Raw genomic sequence first — 20464 nt, 5'->3', positions numbered from 1 at the left:
CCCAGATGAAGTAAACTTTTAAATGTATAGTTTAATTACCTTTAATATCTATCCTATTACTTTACATGCAACCTAATACCATCAAAGTTGATAGGTAAGTTTGTAAATTCAAAGTCATAGTAAACAACAGAAACCACTTACTTTCTGATCCTAACAAAAAAGAATAGAAGCTCAGAAAATTGGTGCTAAGATATAGCCAACCCTGACAAGGAACCCGTCCTTTCCAATAACTGCAAGAGTAATAGGTCACTAACTTTTCCTGCTCTGGCAAGCCAAAACATTTTTCAAATTTCAAAAGGGCTTCTCGAAATTTTTCAGGATCATCTTCTTTTGCAAAAGAATGTTTTCCCTCTTCAGCAATTAATCCCTAAAAGAGACAAAATAATTTCTGAAAATTAGAGATTACCCATCAACAAATATACACCTCATGTGTTTAAACAGTTCCTTAAATAAAACTGTATACACATACACACATACCTGCATCTTTTACGACAGAGGTGAGCAGATCTTCAATTTTATAATTCAATTTCTTTAAATTTGCAATTTTGTAATTTAATCTTTTCCTAATGCCTCAAAGCCTGGCTTGGAGAATTCTGAGCATGACTTTACTAGCGTGTGAGATGAGTGCAATTGTGCGGTAGTTTGAGCATTCTTTGGCATTGCCTTTCTTTGGGATTGGAATGAAGACTGACCTCTTCCAGTCCTGTGGCCACTGCTGAGTTTTCCAAATCTGCTGGCATATTGAGTGCAACACTTTCACAGCATCATCTTTCAAGACTTGAAATAGCTCAACTGGAATTCCATCACCCCAACTCGCTTTGTTAGTAGTGACGCTTTCTAAGGCCCACTTGACTTCACATTCCAAGATGGCTGGCTCTAGGTCAGTGATCACGTTATCGTGACAATCTTTGTTGTGAAGATCTTTTTTGTACAGTTCTTCTGTGTATTCTTGCCACCTCTTCTTAATATCTTCTGCTTCTGTTAGGTCCATACCATTTCTGTCCTTTATCGAGCCCATCTTTGCATGAAATGTTCCCTTGGAATCTCTAATTTTCTTGAAGAGGTCTCTTGTTTTTCCTATTCTGTTGTTTTCCTCTATTTCTGTGCATTGATCACTGAGGAAGTCTTTCTTATCTCTCCTTGCTATTCTTTGGAACTCTGCATTCAGATGCTTATATCTTTCCTTTTCTCCTTTGCTTTTCACCTCTCTTCTTTTCACAGCTATTTGTAAGGCCTCCTCAGACAGCCATTTCGCTCTTTTGCATTTCTTTTCCATGGGGATGGTCTTGGTCCCTGTCTCCTGTACAATGTCACGAACCTCCGTCCAGAGTTCATCAGGCACTCTATCAATCAGATCTAGTCCCTTAAATCTATTTCTCACTTCCACTGTATAATCATAAGGGATTTGATTGAGGTCATATCTGAATGGTCTAGTGGTTTTCCCTACTTTCTTCAATTTAAGTCTGAATTTCGCAATGAGTTCATGATCTGAGCCACAGTCAGCTCCTGGTCTTCTTTTTGCTAACTGTATACAGCTTCTCCATCTTTGGTTGCAAAGAATATAATCAATCTGATTTCGGTGTTGACCATCTGGTGATGTCCATGTGTAGAGTCTTCTCTTGTGTTGTTGGAAGAGGGTGTTTGCTATGACCAGTGCATTCTCTTGACAAAACTCTATTAGCCTTTGCCCTGCTTCATTCCGTGCTCCAAGGCCAAATTTGCCTGTTACTCCAGGTGTTTCTTGACTTCCTACTTTTGCATTCCAGTCCCCTATAATGAAAAGGACATCTTTTTTGGGTGTTAGTTCTAAAAGGTCTTGTAGGTCTTCATAGAACCGATTAACTTCGGCTTCTTCAACATTACTGGTTGGGGCATAGGCCTGGATTACTGTAATATTGAATGGTTTGCCTTGGAAACGAACAGAAATCATTCTGTCATTTTTAAGATTGCATCCAAGTACTGCATTTCGGACTCTTTTGTTTACCATGATGGCTACTCCATTTCTTCTAAGGGATTCTTGCCCACAGTAGTAGATATAATGGTCATCCAAGTTAAATTCACCCATTCCAGTCCATTTTAATTCACTGATTCCTAGAATGTCGATGTTCACTCTTGCCATCTCCTGTTTGACCACTTCGAGTTTGCCTTGATTCATGGACCTAACATTCCAGGTTCCTATGCAATATTGCTCTTTACAGCACTGGACCTTGCTTCTATCACTGGTCACATCCATGTGAACTCCCAGATGTTCAAGCAGGTTTTAGAAAAGGCAGAGGCACCAGAGATCAAATTGCCAACATCCGCTGGATCATGGAGAAAGCAAGAGAGTTTCAGAAAAACATCTATTTCTGCTTCATTGACTATGCCAAAGCCTTTGACTGTGTGGATCACAATAAACTGTGGAACATTCTGAAAGAGATGGGAATCCCAGACCACCTGACCTGCCTCTTGAGAAACCTGTATGCAGGTCAGGAAGCAACAGTTAGAACTGGACATGGAACAACAGACTGGTTCCAAATAGGAAAAGGTGTACGTCAAGGTTGTATATTGTCACCTTGCTTATTTAACTTATATGCAGAGTACATCATGAGGAACGCTGGGCTGGAAGAAGCACAAGCTGGAATCAAGATTGCTGGGAGTAATATTAATAACCTCAGATATGCAGATGACACTACCCTTATGGCAGAAAGTGAAGAGGAACTCAAAAGCCTCTTGATAAAAGTGAAAGAGGAGAGTGAAAAGGTTGGCTTGAAGCTCAACATTCAGAAAACGAAGATCATGGCATCTGGTCCCATCACTTCATGGGAAATAGATGGAAAAACAGTGGAAACAGTGTCAGACTTTATTTTTTTGGGCTCCAAAATCACTGCAGATGCTGATTGCAGCCAGGAAATTAAAAGACGCTTGCTCCTTGGAAGGAAAGTTATGACCAACCTTGATAGTATATTAAAAAGCAGAGACATTACTTTGCCAACCAAGGTCCGTCTAGTCAAGGCAATGGTTTTTCCCATGGTCATGTATGGATGTGAGAGTTGGACTGTGAAGAAAGCTAATCGCCGAAGAATTGATACTTTTGAACTGTGGTGCTGGAGAAGACTCTTGAGAGTCCCTTGGACTGCAAGGAGATCCAACCAGTCCATTCTAAAGGAGATCAACCCTGGATGTTCATTGGAGGGACTGATGCTAAAGCTGAAACTGCAATACTTTGGCCACCTCATGTGACGAGTTGACTCACTGGAAAAGACTCTGATGCTGGGAAAGGTTGGGGGCGGGAGGAGAAGGGGACGACGGAGAATGAGATGGCTAGATGTCCGACTCTGTGGACATGAGTTTGAGTGAACTCCGGGAGTTGGTGATGGACAGGGAGGCCTGGCGTGCTGTGATTCATGGGGTCGCGGAGAGTCGGACACGACTGAGCGACTGAACTGAACTGAATGCCTCAAAAGAAGCTACCAAAAATACAGGTGCTAAATATTATTTTGATTGAGTGAAGGGTTCATTCAAAGAGATTCTGAAGTGAAAATATCCCTAAGTGCACTCACAAGGGCACCAAAGACTAACCACTAAGTTTACAACTCTCTTTAGCTCTGATTCAGATATTCATGTGTCCTTCTGCCAGTCCTGAAAGGTGCCGATAAAACAATAAGCTTCCATGCAACTTTAATCCGCAAATAAAAGGGTTGAAGAGTTTAGTATTCCATCTACAAACTACATCCATGCCACTTACTCTTATCTTTCCTTGTACAAAATTAGTAATATCTTCATTTGAATCAAACACAGATAAGGTCTTCATGATATTTTCTTCTAACCATTCCCAGTGTTTGGTTATTTCTTCTCTGTTGGCTCCTGATTAATAATAAAAGAGAAAGAGAGACTCAAAGAAAACTTCACACACAAAAAAACTGCTCTTGATATTTATAAGCTTAGTTTAAAAAGCTATAAAATTATATTTGCTCTTTTAAAAAATGATCATCATAAAGGAACAGGATACAATGTTTATTCTCCATGTCATCCCTAAATGTGAGTATGAACACTAGTTTTCATTATAAATAGAAAGAATAAAATATTTAATGAAATTGGAGAAAAGTAAATACAACTCATGAGAAAAGATATAAAATTTTGAAAACAAAGTTCCAGTAACTGGTACCTACAGTAACCAGTTCTTTTAAGAGAATATATCGAGTGTGTGCTCAGTTGCTCAGTTGTATCTGACTCTTTGTGACCCCATGGACTAGCCTGCAGGCTCCTGTGTCCATGGAATTTTCCAGGCAAGAATACTGGAGTGGATTGCCATGCCCCCCTGCAGGGGATCTTCCCAACTCAGGGATCGAACCTGCAGCTCCTGCATTGCAGGCGGATTCTTAACTGCTGAGCCACCAGGGAAGCCATGATATATAAAGTATGTGTGTGTTCTTTGCATTTGTGCTTTTTTAATAAAATTCTTTTTTAGAAATAAAAAATAAAAAAAAAAATAAAAATAAAGTATGTGTGTGTTTGTTAGTTGCTCAGTCATGTCCGACTCCTTGCAACCCCATGGACTGTAGCCTGCCAGGTTCCTCTGTCAATGGGATTCTCTAGGCAGGGGTACTGGAGTGGGTTGCCATTCCCTTCTCCAGGGGATCTTCCCAATCAAGGGATTGAACCTGGGTTCCCCACATGGCAGGCGGATTCTTTACCATCTGCGCCACCAGGGAAGCCCAAATATATAGAGAACCAGAATATAAATATACATAATTTAATCTTTGGTCTTCAAATAATACAGTCAGCACTGTGCCTGTGTGACTGAAAACAGCGTGCATATGACAATCCTATGCACACTGTGTAAACATGGATCTCAACTGTGGCAACTCTCAGGAGTATGAAGCCTTCTCTCAGCCAACTCTTTCATTAAAAAGCCTAGTCAACTTGCAGAAATTTTATGAAAGAGATTAGAAATCCTAGAGCAAGGTTAAATCCTTGTGATCTGCTGAATCAAGGTTAGGTGGTTTACTGAGGGTCAGAGTACTTGCATTGACAGTCAGTATTATGCTGAACTCTGGGTTGCTTTGGTTTGAAGAACATTTTAATATCTATCAACTTTCCCCTATAAACAACAAACCTTTAAGATCTCCCCAGCACTGTAGATTATACAAATCTCACTCAAAAGAAATATCCTGACTTCTAAGTATGTTTTATGACATATGGAGAGTGATACATTAAAAAATTTATTGATGGGCTTCCCTGGTGGTCTGGTGGTTAAGAATGCATTCACCTGACAAGGCAGGGAACACGGGTTCTATCATTGGTCTGGGAAGATACTACATACGGCGGAGCAACTAACCCCATACCTCACAACTACTGAGCCCACACACTGCAACTACTGAGCCTGTGCACCTAGAGCCCGTGCTCCACAACAACAGAAGTCACCACAATGAAAAGTCTGCACTGCAATGAAGAGTAGCCCCTGCTCACTGCAACTAGAGAAAGCCCATACGTAGCAATGAAGACCCAGTAGCAGCCAAAAATAAATAATTTTTTTTTAAAAAAGTATTGACACTTCAAAACTGCCTATTTCCTACAGATCAGTTAGAACTGTGTTCATGTTATTCAAGTCATCATACCATGTGTAATAACTTTCTTTAATGAACCACAAATAAAAGCCATGGGGAAATTTTAAGGGCTTTATTGTGGCCCTTTAGGTATAAAGATGGAGAAGGAAATGGCAACCCACTCCAGTGTTCTTGCCTGGAGAATCCCAGGGACAGCAGAGCCTGGTCGGCTGCCATCCATGGGGTCACACAGAGTCGGACACGACTGAAGCGACTTAGCAGTAGCAGCAGCAGCAGGTATAAAGAAGCTTCACTAATAGGTAACTACTATGTTTCTGTGCATTTCCCAGGTGGCTCAGAGGTAAAGAATCTGCCTGCCAATGCAGGAGATGCAGGTTCAACCCCTAGGTCGGGAAGCTCTTCTGGAGGAGGAAATGGCAACCCACTCCCATATTCTTGCCTGGAGAATCCCATGGACAGAGGAGCCTGGCAGGCTACAGTCCATGGGGTCACAAAGAGTCAGACATGACTGAGCGACTGAAGACACATGCACTGTGTTTCTGCATCAGGTTAATTTGGGAAGTAAGTTGTATAATCATCCTTTTTTTTTTTTAAGAAATGAGGATATAATTTCTACCGATTCAACTTAGAGTTGAGGTTATAGACATCTCATGATGTCAGCAAGTATAGTATCTTCCATATTTAGTTTAAATGGTATTCAATTTGAAAGAGTCAAGAGGAAACACTCATCAGAAACACTAAAGGAAATTGAGAGGGAGATGCAAAAAACAAGCCACACAGCTTTAAAAATTGTATGCTATATGTTCACACACATGAACTTTCCAGAAATTCATATGCTTTTGTATTTTTTAAGTATATCTACTTAAAAAAAGAGCAGGGAAGAAGAGAGAAAGAATCAGAAAAAGACAACCTTTCAACATTAAAAAAACCCCATAAATCTCAGATTCTAATTTAGACCAACATTGTAATGGCATCATTAAAGAAGCAACAATTGTCATTGTATTTTTTCTTAATTTTGAGTTGCTATGTTAAGAAGAATCATCCTAATTCCTTTTCTACCACAATAGATACATGTGGAAGAATCTGAACCACCTGAATATGGATGCATCTGAACATATTCATGGATGAATATGCTGCACTACGTGTAAGTTATCCCTTTATATTTCAAGGATATGATGCCTTGTTCAGGTTTTCAGGCTTATATTTTCTTAAGAGAGCAGCCTTTAAGTTTTGGGCTTGATTCCCCTCATCTGAATTATTAGAGATGAAACAAAGAACTTCATGGGGGAGGTTCTCATCTTCCTAGCAGTTGGGTCAAGGAGGAAAGGTGAGCTGAAGAAAGGCGTCAGATTAGCAGTAGCACTGACCAAAATTTGCTCAGAATCAACACTGCCAGAACACAAGCTTCAGGTCTCACATATTAATGGATTTTTAAAAAATCTGTAATCCTTCTTAAATAGATATTTTTCTAGTCTCTCAAAGTAGAGCTGCACAGTAACTCAATTCTAAATCAAAACAACTGGGGAGATTCTATGCCCATATAGGTCATTACAAAGTATTGAGTAGAGTTCCCTGTGCTATACAGTAGGTTCTTATTAATTATCTATTTTATAGTAGTGTGTATATGTCACCCCCAATCTCCTAATTTATCCTTCACCCTCCCATATACCTCATTTGTTTTCTACATCTGTGACTCTATTTGTAAGTCAACTATACTCCAATAAAAGCTAATATTTAAAAACTGGGGAGTATAAATAAATTTAAATATTCAGTTTCTTAAGATCCTTATTTGTTTGAATTCTATATTTTAAAAATCATACTCACCACATGCAATTGACAGGTAAACTTGAGAATCTGGTGTCTGATGTAGGATGCGAAATGGAGCTACTTTTGCAGTAGAGTCTAAGACTGAATCAAGCGTCCCAACCAAAAGTCCTATTGTAATAAAGAGACTGTTGAAACAAGGATCTTACAAGAGATAAAATCAATATTGCTTCACATGACTAACAACCAATGGATTTTTTTTTAATTTCTAACTCAAAGCTTCCTTACAGAGATTTTTCTTAAAGAAAAAAATACAATTGGGATGAAGAGATTACAGTGTTCCAATGTCAGTAGTGCTTTAAAAAATTATCTTTCAATAAAATATAAGTCAGATTCATTTGTCTAAACCTCATGATATATTTCGGAGAAGGCAATGGCAAGCCACTCCAGTATTCTTGCCTAGAAAATCCCATGGATGGAGGAGTCTGGTAGGCTGCAGTCCGTGGGGTCGCTAGGGGTCGGACACGACTGAGCGACTTCACTTTCACTTTTCACTTTCACACATTGGAGAAGGAAATGGCAACCTACTCCAGTGTTCTTGCCTGGAGAATCCCAGGGATGGGGGAGCCTGGTGGGCTTCCGTCTATGGGGTCACACAGAGTCGGACACGACTGAAGTGACTTAGCAGCAGCAGCAGCATGATATATTTGCAGCACTTATTTACCTCCTTTACAAGGTTATGTATAGAGCAGATAAGAATGTAGATTCTAGTACCAGAGATTTCCTAGGTTTGAATCCTAGTACTCACTTGTGTCAACTTGATCCAGTTGTACTTACCTTTTCTTCATCCTCATTTGTAAAATAAGGGGGTAAAACTGGAGCCTACCACAAAAGGTTGTTGGAAAGATAAAATGAGTTATTATTACACATAAAACACTTAGCACAATGCTTCTGTTCTGTTCTGTTCAGTCACTCAGTTGTGTCCAACTCTTTGCGACCCCGTGGACTGTAGCCTACCAGGCTTCTCCATCCATGGGATTCTCCAGGCAAGAATACTGAAGTGGGTTACCATTTCCTTCTCCAAGCACAATGCTTAGCACATAGTAAAAGACTCAATGTTAGTTAATACTATAAGAAAAACAATGAATTTTAACAAGACAAAAATCTTGATTAATTAAAATGCTTAAAGGGGATTTTTTTTCTTTTTAACATTTAATTCAATTTCAAATTCAAGGTTTTGATTATTTAGCTTCAATTCAATTATCTGATATTTCCTACTCCTCCTAGAATAAGTTTCCTGTTTTCTTAATTTCTCCCTTAAAGTCTTTGCATAGAAAGTCTAGGCTTCCCTGGTGGCTTAGTGGTAAAAAATCCACCTGCCAATGCAGGAGACCTCAGTTTTATCCTGGAAGATTCCACGTGCCATGGAGCATCTAAACTCGTGAGACAACAATTAAGCCAGTGCTCTAGAACCGGAGAGCTGCAACTACTGAGCCCATGTGCCCTAGAGTCAGTGCTCAGCAACAAAAGAAGCCTGGGCACTGCAACTAGAAAGTAGCCTGGGTTCTCTGCAACTAGAGAAAAGGCCCACACAAAGCAACAAAGATCCAGTACAGCCAAAAATAAATAAATACATAGAAACTTAAAAAGTCTCTGCTAAGCAAGTCTTTTTTATCTAGAAATGTTAATGGAAGTCTTGTAGCCCAGTGTGGCTAATCCAAATTCTGTTTTCTTCAAGACCCAATTCCCCTATGAAATCTTCATTGGCAACCCCAAGCAATTATGCCTTCCCTTGTCTCTGATTACACACAGCACTTAAAGTCTGTATGATATAACCCAGCATTCTGATTATTAGGCTAGTTATTACAACTACTTTCTAAGTACTTCATGTATATTAATTTTGCTTCCTTACCTAGATTATTAGTTCTCTGAGGACAATAACCATGTCTTCTACCCTTAGGTTTCTAGCCCTAACTTTCAGGAGCAAAATTTGTTGACTTAACTGTATCAGTGAGATGGCTGAGAAACATAAATCAATCTTTCTTTTCTGGAAGGTTGAGTGTTGGTTTTACTTTATGAGGCATTCCTCTTCGATTTAGCATACAGACTTGAGAAAAAAATAACTATAAAGCAGGCCTTTGGCTATTTTCCTCTCTTTATCCACTTAAAAGGAGTTAAGATTTCAAGCAAGATTTGAATGAGAATGTTGGTACATTGGCAGATGTGAGGTAGGGAGTTATTATAAGCATGCTGCTGCTGCTAAGTCGCATCAGTCGTGTCCGACTCTGTGCGACCCCATAGACGGCAGCACACCAGGCTCCTCTGTCACTGGGATTCTCCAGGCAAGAACACTGGAGTGGGTTGCCATTTCCTTCTCCAATGCATGAAAGTGAAAAGGGAAAGTGAAGTCGCTCAGTTGTGTCCGACTCTTAGCAACCCCATGGACTGCAGCCTACCAGGCTCCTCCATCCATGGGATTTCCCAGGCAGGAGTACTGGAGTGGGGTGCCATTGCCTTCTCTCATAGAGGAAAGTAAATTAGAAGAATAGAAGATAAAACAAAGAAATAAAGAGAAACTTGGTTCAGTTGAAAGCAAAGGGTGGGAGAGAGATGTAGGAATTGGTAAAAAGTAAAAACAGGGGTCACAAACGCAGCATATCAATTAGCAGTCTTAGAGGGCAGTCTTAGAAGATTTTGGCAATCACAACATGTGCAGTTTATAGAAAAAAGCAATTATCTGATATGAAAAAGTTATGAATTGAAGACTAAGAAAAAGAAATATGAACACTCAGACAAATATTATGAAAGAGATGGTACGGGGGAAGAGAGAATGGGAATGAAGATGCAAGATATAGGAAGTGATTCTATGTCAACTAATGAGGGAATTACTGAAGGGTTGGAGATAAAAGGAAAAATAAGTCTATCACTCTCAGTATGAAAAAGTGACTGTGAGAAATTAGAGATCTGGCTAAGAGATTAGGGATAAAGTAAGAAAAGTGGGAGCTGGTGAAAAAGAAAAGTGGGAGTTAAACACATGCAGATAGCCTCTTCAGAGCAACGTAACTGAAATTATTCAGGAAACAGAAAAAAAGAAGGATGTTTTCATTTTGAAGATGGAAAAGTGAAAATACTAAAGATAAAAGAGGCAGTGAAAAAAAAACAAAAGAGGGAACTATCTTCAGGTTGAAAAAATGGAATCAAGTATATGAATACCTGTTTATATAAATAAACATGCAATGACTTAACTGTCAAAATAAGGAGTTCAAATAAAAGCATTCATTAAAAACAGCACTATTTAAGCTGCTGGATTTGGCTCCCATGAATTTAAGTTCTAAAAAAGCTTTCAAAAAAGTTTTTGCAAATTTGCAAGGAAAATTATTTATTGCACATTTTGCCACATTTCAAAGAAAAGGAGCTCAAAGTCTATTTCCTTCTTCATATACACTAGAAAAAGCAGTATTAGAAGAATGGGGAAAAGAACAAAGAGGTAAAGAAAAGTTTGGCCTAGCTGAAAGTTAACATGGGAGTGTGGATGTGTGAGGAGGCAGAAAGGAAAGGAGAGACTACAGATCATTATTCCTGAGTAACATAAGAAAAATTAGTTCTTTGATAGAAAGTTTGAGACTGGGAACAAAGTCGTCAAAATCACTGGCATGAAAGGTCATTTTTTTGCAACAGAAATGTTTGCAAGATTATAAGTGCTTTACACTATGCAGAAAGGCAATTGGTCAGTTTTGGTAAGTGCTTTAAATCTGGCAGCTAGTGCAAAACCATGCAACAAATAATTTGAAAGCTAGTGCAATACATTTCAAGTCACTTGGGGAAGTCTTCCAGCTTATTAAGCTATAATCATCATCAAGTCCCTTCATGTCATTCAGGAATTAATATGTACCAATGTCTGGGTTCTAGAAGTACAAGAAAATAAGCAGAGAACTTTGGGTTGCTTTTCCATATACACAGAGGTTTATCATCTGATGGTCTGAACATCTAAGGTCATGAATCAGCCTACATATGGGAAGGTCTATAGCAATAGATGGAGAAGGAAATGGCAACCCACTCCAGTATCATTGCCTGGAAAATTTCATGGACAGGGGAGCCTGGTGAGCTGCAGTCCATGGGGTCGCAAAGAGTCAGGCACGACTGAGCGACTAACACTTGGACTTACAGCAATAGAAACGGGCTTCCCTGATGGCTCAGAGGTAAAGAATCCGCCTGCAATGCAGGAGCCTCAGGAGACATGGGTTTGATTCCTGGGTGGGAAGATTCCCTGGAGGAGGGCATGGCAACCTACTCCAGTCTTCTTACCTGGATAATCCCATGGACATAGGAGCCTAGCAAGCTACAGTCCATAGGGTCACAGACAGCTGGACATGACTGAAGTGACTTAGCACTCATGCATAGCAATAGTATATTGGGAAAAGAATACTGTCTGTCAGCGGCAGGACAGAACAAGAGAGTTAAAAATATCAAGAATCTCAAATCATTTTTTGAACGTCTATAGCTGAGTAAGGTAATGTTTTACACCCTGTTAAAGGTCTGTGCAGTTTATAGCACTCTGCCATATAAGTAGCAACAAACTTCTGGAAGAAACCATCACCATAGTTGATATGAAATATTTTTTATTAAATGATACAGCAAGATAACAAAAAGCAAGGTTCTATGATTTTAAAAAACAGACAACTTGCGGGTAATGAACTGTTCACAAACCAATTATTCTTGGATGGATAGAGATAGAGCACCATTGATGACAGAGATGAAAAAATATCCTAGCATGTCATAAAGTCCAACCACCGACACATTCCTCTATTCTATAGTATCCCTGATAGGAAGCCTAGCTTTTCCCTTTTTAACTCCAGAGTTCTCCCAAGGCAGCCTATTGCATTGGTGGGAATTTCTACTAATTAGAAACTTATTTCTAAAATATTTTTACAACTGACCCGTGAACAACGCAGGGGTTAGAGGTGTCAACCCCCAAGCAAGTCAAAACTGCATATAACTTCATAGTCAGCCCTCCATGTCTGCAGCTCCACATCTGCAGATTCAACAAACTGAAGACTGCATAATACTGTTGTATTTATTGGGAAAAAAAGCCACATAAAGTGGACCCATGCAGTTCAAACTCCATGTTGTTCAAGGGTGAACTATAAATTTCTAGATGCTATATAATTAAAGCTGGCTTCATGAGCTTATGGCCTGTCCATAGGACCTCATGCCAGAAGGGCATGCTTGCTTTAATACTCTGCTGTTACATCTTTAAATTCTTAATTTTTTTAACATAGAGCCCTGCACATTTTCTTTCTTTTTCCCCCTGCATTTTCATTTTGCACTGAGCCACATATATTCGGTAGCCAATCTGGGTTACAGTAGTTATCTCTGGGCAGCAGGATGATGGGTGGTCATTATTTTCTTTTTCACACCTATACATATTTTCTGAAATGAGCATTTTTTTAACCTTTAAGATAGAAAAATGAAAGTATTTCTTACACACTTTAAAAAAATAGAAAATGATGGTCTTCCTTAGGATAAATACTAGTTTTGCAACTTTGGGGCCATACAAAATATATGCTCTATTCAATATGGTAGGCCTTCAAATATTATTAATATGATTATAGTTCTCTTGTCTCTCTCTGCTTATTCTTCTCATCTCCTGGCTTAAAATATACCTAGTTCTTCCATCTGTTTGTTGTAACAGATTGTCTGAGTCTCTTATTATTTCTTCTGCTATTCTCTTAACATACCTATTTGTCAAAGTCTCATAAAATGTGTCTTTCAAACCTGAATATGAGATAAGATCTGAACAAATGCAGGTTTTTTATACTGTAGGCTACATGGTTCTATTAATGCTGTCAAAGATCATACTAGCTTTCTAGTCATGATGTCATATTATCATCATACTAACCTTGTGATAAATTAACCTACTTTGACCTTTTTCACAAAAACAAGCACCAACCTAGGTATTCTCTGTCCTGTACAGTTGATTTAAAAAAAAATGCAGTTTACATTTACCTATGTTAAATTTTATCTCATTGATTTCAACTGAGCTTTTAACTTGTCCAGATCTATCTGAATCTTGACTTTATTTTCCATGATAGTGATTCTCAACTGTAACTCCAAGTTTGAATCATTTGGGGGAGTTTTTTTTTTAAGATTTATTTATTTTAATTTATTTTTGGCTGTGCTGGGTCTTCGTCACTGCACAGGCTTTTCTCTAGTGGGAGCAAGTGGGGGCTACTCTCTAGTTGTGGTCTGAAGGTTTCTCATTGTGGTGGCTTCTCTTGTCGCGGAGTGTAAGCTCTAGCGTGCATGGGCTCAGTAGTTGCAGCTCCCTAGCTCTAGAGCACAGGCTCAACAGTTGTGGCACAAAGGCTTAGTTGCTCTGGGGCATGTGAGATCTTCCCCAATTAGGGATTGAACCCATGTCTCCTGCATTGGCAGGCAGATTCTTTACCACTGAGGCACCAGGCAAGCCCTGGAGGAGTTTTACAAACTACTCAAGTTCAACTTCAAAAACCACTAAAGCCTGAAGATTCTAATTTAATTCAACTGGGGTAGGGCCCAGGTATTCTATTTTTCCTTAACTGTGTTTTATAAAAATTTTCAAAAAGAGAATAATAAACTAAAACTTCTATGTGCCCATGACATAACTTCAATAATTACCAACATTTTGCCAATCTTCTATCATTATTCCCTCTTAGAATATTTTAAAGTAAATCCCAAATATCATATCATTTTACCCACAAATACTCCAGTGTCATTTAGTTTGTTTAAAAAGGTTCACAGTTGAATCTAACATGCAGTCAGTATTGAGAAAACTGATTAACCGTCACTTTCAATTTTCAGACACCTGCAAATTTGATAAACATTTTTTTCTTATATTAGGTTAATAATAATATGAACAAGTAGGCTGAGTGTTCGAGGAAGAGACGCTATAAAATAGCCCAAGCTTGAAGATGGTACTCATTATCAATGCGCTAGTTTAGTACACTTTCATTTGACAAGTGGCTTTTTCTGCCTGTACACTAGATTGAGGACATTGTGTAAGGCAACACTGCTCCAGTTGCAGAAGTTATTAAAATGCACTTCTTAATACAAGGAACATTTAATTTCCATTCTAAGTAAAACACTCAATTATAAACTTTGGCCATAGAAATGACTGTTGAAACTTTATAATGGATTCTGTATCTTGTCTTCAGTTGCCAGGTTTACAAAGTCAAACATGTACACCTTTACTGAATTTTTTATAATCTCAGGTTCATTAAATGTTGATGAACAAACTAATTGGTAAACTTAGTAGGAAATACATTCAAATAGGAGAAAGTAATGTTCTCAGTAAAGGCCGTAGGTCTTCCTCTTTCAACTGCTTTTGCTGCCAGTTCTAAGCCCTTAAAACAAGATTGTGAACTCTTCTTTTACAATAATTCAATAGACATAGTTGACATTTTGAAAGCTGCCAACTTTACACTAAAAGCTTTAGAAAACAGTTAATAAAAATAATTCTCTTGCCTTATTTTCCCTCTCCTTGCATTTTTTACAGACATTTACTTGAAAACTAGATATACATAAGCACTCATTTCCTTCCCTAACTGAAAATAAAGCTTTGTTTCATTAAAGGATTTAGAATTTTGTAAAGGTAAGTAACTGAGCATAAATGACAGATTACAATGTCATGGGGAAAAAAAGAATATAAGAATTACCCATCAAACACAGCTATACTTCTAAAGATTAAAACAGAAAAATATGAGAATTGTTACCATCTTTATTTACAGCACCTTAATACACTTTAATACTTATGCATCAAGGCACAAAAAGAGTAGCCCTCAGAAAATTAAAGAAAATAACAACATCTGAATTCCTAGGGGCAAAGCAAAAAGCAAGTGTGGCAGCAAATGGAAACGCATATATAGTACAGTATTTTTAAAATATTGTTTAGAAGAACTAAAGCTGGCTATGATTTTTGTTAGTTTAAAACAAGAGGGCAACTAATTTAAGGATAAAAATCAACAAATGTGATTACCTTTTGTTTTAAAAATTCACTTTTTTATACTGGAGTGAAAGAGAAAAAAACAAAACCATCTAGACTGAATTCAAAGGGCAGTGGAGACAAAAAACAACAAAGGTTTCATTCTCAAGTCCTTTTGATTTTCTATCTCCAGTTTTCCAGGTTTTCCTCTTCTATGGATGAGGGCGTTGCTCTTCAACAAACCCTTCTGGTTGCTAAGGGCAATATATCTTGAGTTTCTTATTTTCAGCCACAAATAAGTGAATCTAGAGTACTTACTGTGTCCCCAACAACTGCCATCTTTTGCTTCTGTACTAGCATATTATTCCTCCCACTTACAACGTCCTCCCCAGTTCTCTCTACCAAGTCACATCCCAGATCTTGTTAGTGCTGAGAGATGGCTGATTTAATTTAAAAAAACAATCCAAACTGGCTTTTGACAAGTTGCTCCACAGATGTCACGCTGGAATTCTGCCACCAGAATACCACCTATTGCTATTAATCACTGTTTTTAGGAAAACTTTGTATCATTTAACAGGAAATTAGATAAAGCATACTTTACACCAAATCTGGCCCTGGAAAATTGCTTTGGGAGTTTCAAATACTCCTCATGCATGACTATTTATAAGCCACTCAAACCAGGCAGATATTATTACTGACTACCCCAATAATTATATATTTGCTTGCTTACTTATTATTTGTCTGTCCTATCAGATTATAAAGTCTGTGGGGGTAGAAATTATTTTTGTTTTATTCACCACTGTATACCCAACACCCAAACCAGTAGCCGGCTACCACCCATTTCTCTGCTTCTTTTCAGTGAAATTCCTAGACAGAATTATGTATATTCAGTCTGTTTCAAATTATCTGCTTGGCTCATGTACTCTAGTCCCTCTGGTCTCTACTCATAGGTCACCTTAAGGAAGCATTCCTGAACCACACTTATGTAAACTACCAATCCCCTCCCCTCTCTATTACTATACCTTACTTTATTTTTCTTTATAGTGTTTACAGCTACTAGTCATATATTAATTTGCCTCCCTCAACTAAAATGTTAGCCCAGTGAAAATGGGGAGTTTGTTTTGCTCACTGCTGTTATCTGTAGCACCTAAAACAGTGCTTGATTTTTAGAAGTCACTTGGTAATTATCTGTTGAGTGAATGCACCTTGTAATATCACATTTAGGATTTACTCTTCTCTGTGGTTCTCACATAGCAGCAGCAAAAGGAGGAAAACTGGGCAGATTTTCTAACATAAAAGTAATATAAAATCCATGTCATAGCTGTACAGCAACATGGGAAACAGTATAGTCCCCTTTATTTTATTAATTTTTAGCTTATTTTACATCCATACTCCTTCCACAGCTATCCACCAGAAGCATGGCCTTTCACCAGCTGAATGATTATTTCTTCTTCAAGTATTATGTTTTGAAAAATATAACAAAGACAACTAGAGTTACACACATTCTTCGACATCACTCAGAAAGACAAGTGATGCTTGTATCTGTAGAAGCACTGTTTGAGGACTTCTGGGTTTGGGGCAATAATAGATCAAAAAGAAATTCTGTCCTGCTATTTTAGTCTAAGCCCTGTTAAATATCACTGTTTTGATTTTGCAGTGTTTTGATTTTGCAGTGTTATAGTTGCATATTGTATAGATCATGGCATCCGGTCCCATCACTTCATGGCAAATAGAGGGGGGAGAAGTGCAAACAGTGGCAGATTTCATTTTCTTGGGCTCCAAAATCACTGCGGACAGTGGCTGCAGCCACAAAATTAAAAGATGCTTGCTCCATCGAAGAAAAGCTATGACAAACCTAGACAGCATATTAAAAAGCAGAGATATCACTTTGCCAACAAAGGTCCGTCTAGTCAAGGCTATTGCTTATCCAGTAGTCATGCATGGATGTGACAGTAGGACCATAAAGAAGGCTGAGCACCAAAGGATTGATGCTTTCGAACTGTGGTGTTGGAAAAGACTCTTAAGAGACCCTTGGACAACAAGGAGATCAAACCAATCAATCCTAAAGGAAATCAGTCACAAATATTCATTGGAAGGACTGATGCTAAAGCTCCAATACTCTGGCCACCTGATATGAAAAGCTGACTCACTGGAAAAGACCATGATGTTGAGAAAGACTGAAGGCAGGAGGAGAAGGGAGTGACACAGGGTGAGATGGTTGGGTGGCATCATTGGCTCAACGGACCTGAGTTTGAGCAAACTCTGGGAGATGGTAAAGGACAGGAAAGCCTGGCATGCTGCAGTCCATGGGGTTGCAAAGAGTTGGATATGACTGAGTGACTGAACAAAAACTACTCCAAATCAATTTTATAAGTTGTTGTTCAGTCATGAAGTCATGTCTGATTCTTTGTGACACCATGGACTACAGCATACCAGGCTTCTCTGTCCTTCACCATCTCCCAGAGTTTGCTCAAACTCATGTCCGTTGAACCAATGATGCCATCCAACCATCTCATCCTCTGTTACCCCCTTCTCCTCCTGCGCTCAATCTTTCTCAACATCATGGTCTTTTTTAGTGAATCAGCTTTTCGTATCAGGTGGCCAAAGTATTGGAGCTTCAGCATCAGCCTTTCCATTGAGTATTCAGGGTTGATTTCCTTTAGGATTAACTGGTTTGATCTCCTTGGTGTCCAAGGGACTCTCAAGAGTCTTCTCCAGCACCACAGTTCAAAAGCCATCAATTCTTCAGCACTAAGGGCTTCCTTCATAGCTCAGTTGGTAAAGAATCCGCCTGCAATGCAAGAGATGCTGGTTCGATTCCTGGGTCGGGAAGATCTGCTGGAGAAGGGATAGGCTACCCACTCCAGTATTATTGGGCTTCCCTGATGGCTCAGCTGGTAAAGAATCCACCTGCAATGCAGGAGACCTGGGTTCGATCCCTGGATTGGGAAGATCCCCTGGAGTAGGGAAAGGCTACCCACTCCAGTATTCTGGCCTGGAGAATTCCATGGACTATACAGTCCATGGGGTTGCAAAGAGTCAGATACCACTGAGTGACTTTCACTTTCAAGCCTTCTTTATGGTCCAACTCTCACATCTGTACATGACTACTAGAGAAACCATAGCTTTGACTATACAAACCTTTGTCGGATACAACAGGGGAAAAGTAATTATTAGAAAAAAATGGTACAATATAGATCCTTATTTGCTTTTCAGGTAAAGAAAATGGCACTAACAAAGATAGAACTATAGATCAATGGAACAAAATAGAAAGCTCAGAGATAAATCCACGCACCTATAGACACCTTATCTTTGACAAAGGAGGCAAAAATATACAATGGAAAAAAGACAATCTCTTTAACAAGTGGTGCTGGGAAAACTGGTCAGCCACTTGTAAAAGAATGAAACTAGAACACTTCCTAACACCACACGCAAAAATAAACTCAAAATGGATTAAAGATCTAAATGTAAGACCAGAAACTATAAAACTCTTAGAGGAAAACACAGGCAGAACATTCTCTGACATAAATCACGGTAAGATCCTCTAGGACCCACCTCCCAAAGTAATGGAAATAAAAACAAAAATAAACAAATGAGACCTTATTAAACTCAAAAGCTTTTGCACAATGAAGGAAACTATAAGCAAGGTGAAAAGTCAGCCTTCAGAATCAGAATAGCAAATGAAAACAACTGACAAACAACTAATTTTCAAAATACACAAGCAGCTCATGCAGCTCAATACCAGAAAGTCGAAAAACCCAACCAAAAAGTGCACCAAAGAACTAAACAGACATTTCTCCAAAGAAGACATACAGGTGAAAATATGCTCAACATCACTCATTATCAGAGAAATGCAAATCAAAACCACGCTGAGGTACCATTTCACGCCAGTCAGAATGGCTGCTATCCAAAAGTCTACAAGCAATAAATGCTGGAGAGGGTGTGGAGAAAAGGGAACCCTCTTACACTGTTGGTGGAAATGAAAACAGGTACAGCCACTATGGAGAACAGTGTGGAGATTCCTTAAAAAACTGGAAATAGAACTGCCATACGACCCAGCAATCCCACTGTTGGGCATACACACCGAGAAAACCAGAACTGAAAGCGACACGTGTACCCCAGTGTTCATCACAGCACTGTTTACAATAGCCAGGACATGGAAGCAACCTAGATGTCCACCGGCAGATGAATGGATAAGGAAGTTGTGGTACATATACACAATGGAGTATTACTCAGCTATAAAGAACAATGCATTTGAGTCAGTTCTAATGAGGTGGATGAAACTGGAGCCTATGATACAGAGTGAAGTAAGTCAGAAAGAGAAACACCATACAGTATACTAACACATATATGTGGAATTTAGAAAGATGGTAACGACGATATGCAAGGCAGCAAAAGAGACACAGGTGTAAAGAACAGATTTTTGGACTATGTGGAAGAAGAGGAGTGTGATGATTTGAGAGAATAGCATTGAAACATGTACATCACCATATGTTAAATAGATAGAGAGTGTAAGTTTGATGTATGAATCAGGGCACTCAAAGCCAGTGCTCTGGACAGCCTAGGGGAGTGGGGAGGCAGGAGGGAGGAGGGCTCAGGATCAGGGGGCACATGTGCACCCGTGGGTGATTCATGTTGAAGTAAGGTAAAAATCACCACAATACGGTAAAGAAATTATCCTCCAATTTAAATTAATTTTAAAAAAGAAAATGGCACTAAACAAATCATTCTTTTATCGACAGATAAATGAGTGTCAAATGTTTAATCAGTTGCTCACAAGTTTCAAAACTCATCTGACTCACGTAACAGTGCCGTGAGATAATGAAGATAAGTTCTGATCCCATTTTACACATGACAAAGCTTTTATAAAACAATTACAACTGAACAGACACATAAAAATATTAAAGAATCAGGGAAGATAAAGGAAATAGGGTTAATGGGGTACATGGAATCACTGGACTAGGTAGTGCATTCATGCATTTGTGGATTTTGGCTTGTAGTTGACTTACTAAAAAGAAAAATCTTATTAGGGTAACCCCTGGGAAGGGCGAAACACACTGTACTCACTTCCCTTTCTGGGACATTTTGATACAGGTGAAATTAAGTAAAAATTACCTTCAAAGATCTCTTTGAATGATATGACAAGAACAAACAGGTCTGTAGGTTTTGAAAAATGAAGGTTGGTCAGTGT

The 20464-nt window shown here is 38.7% G+C and overlaps 1 protein-coding gene across 6 annotated transcripts in view; it reads right to left on the bottom strand.

Moving 5' to 3' along the window:
• The window catches only part of TBC1D8B (TBC1 domain family member 8B), a 137210-nt gene that overhangs the window by 111792 nt on the left and 4954 nt on the right, over positions 1-20464 (bottom strand). For 5 of the 6 annotated variants that reach the window (XM_088834336.1, XM_055438123.2, XM_055438122.2 and 2 more), the window contains exons 2-4: positions 7374-7484; positions 3728-3846; positions 142-367 (exon numbers count right to left, since the gene is read on the bottom strand). In XM_088834336.1, the coding sequence (XP_088690462.1) occupies positions 142-367; positions 3728-3846; positions 7374-7484 (456 nt within the window). Of the gene's footprint in view, positions 1-141; positions 368-3727; positions 3847-7373; positions 7485-20464 lie in introns of those variants that run through there. The other variant, XM_088834337.1, reaches the window with a different exon arrangement.

The sequence above is a fragment of the Moschus berezovskii genome, chromosome X (genome assembly GCF_049115385.1).
Source record: "Moschus berezovskii isolate FMDL1 chromosome X, NW_MosBer_1.0, whole genome shotgun sequence".
Classification (NCBI taxonomy): domain Eukaryota; kingdom Metazoa; phylum Chordata; class Mammalia; order Artiodactyla; family Moschidae; genus Moschus; species Moschus berezovskii.
The sequence above is the reverse complement of the archived record's forward strand: the minus strand, read 5'-3'. Positions and strand labels throughout refer to the sequence as shown.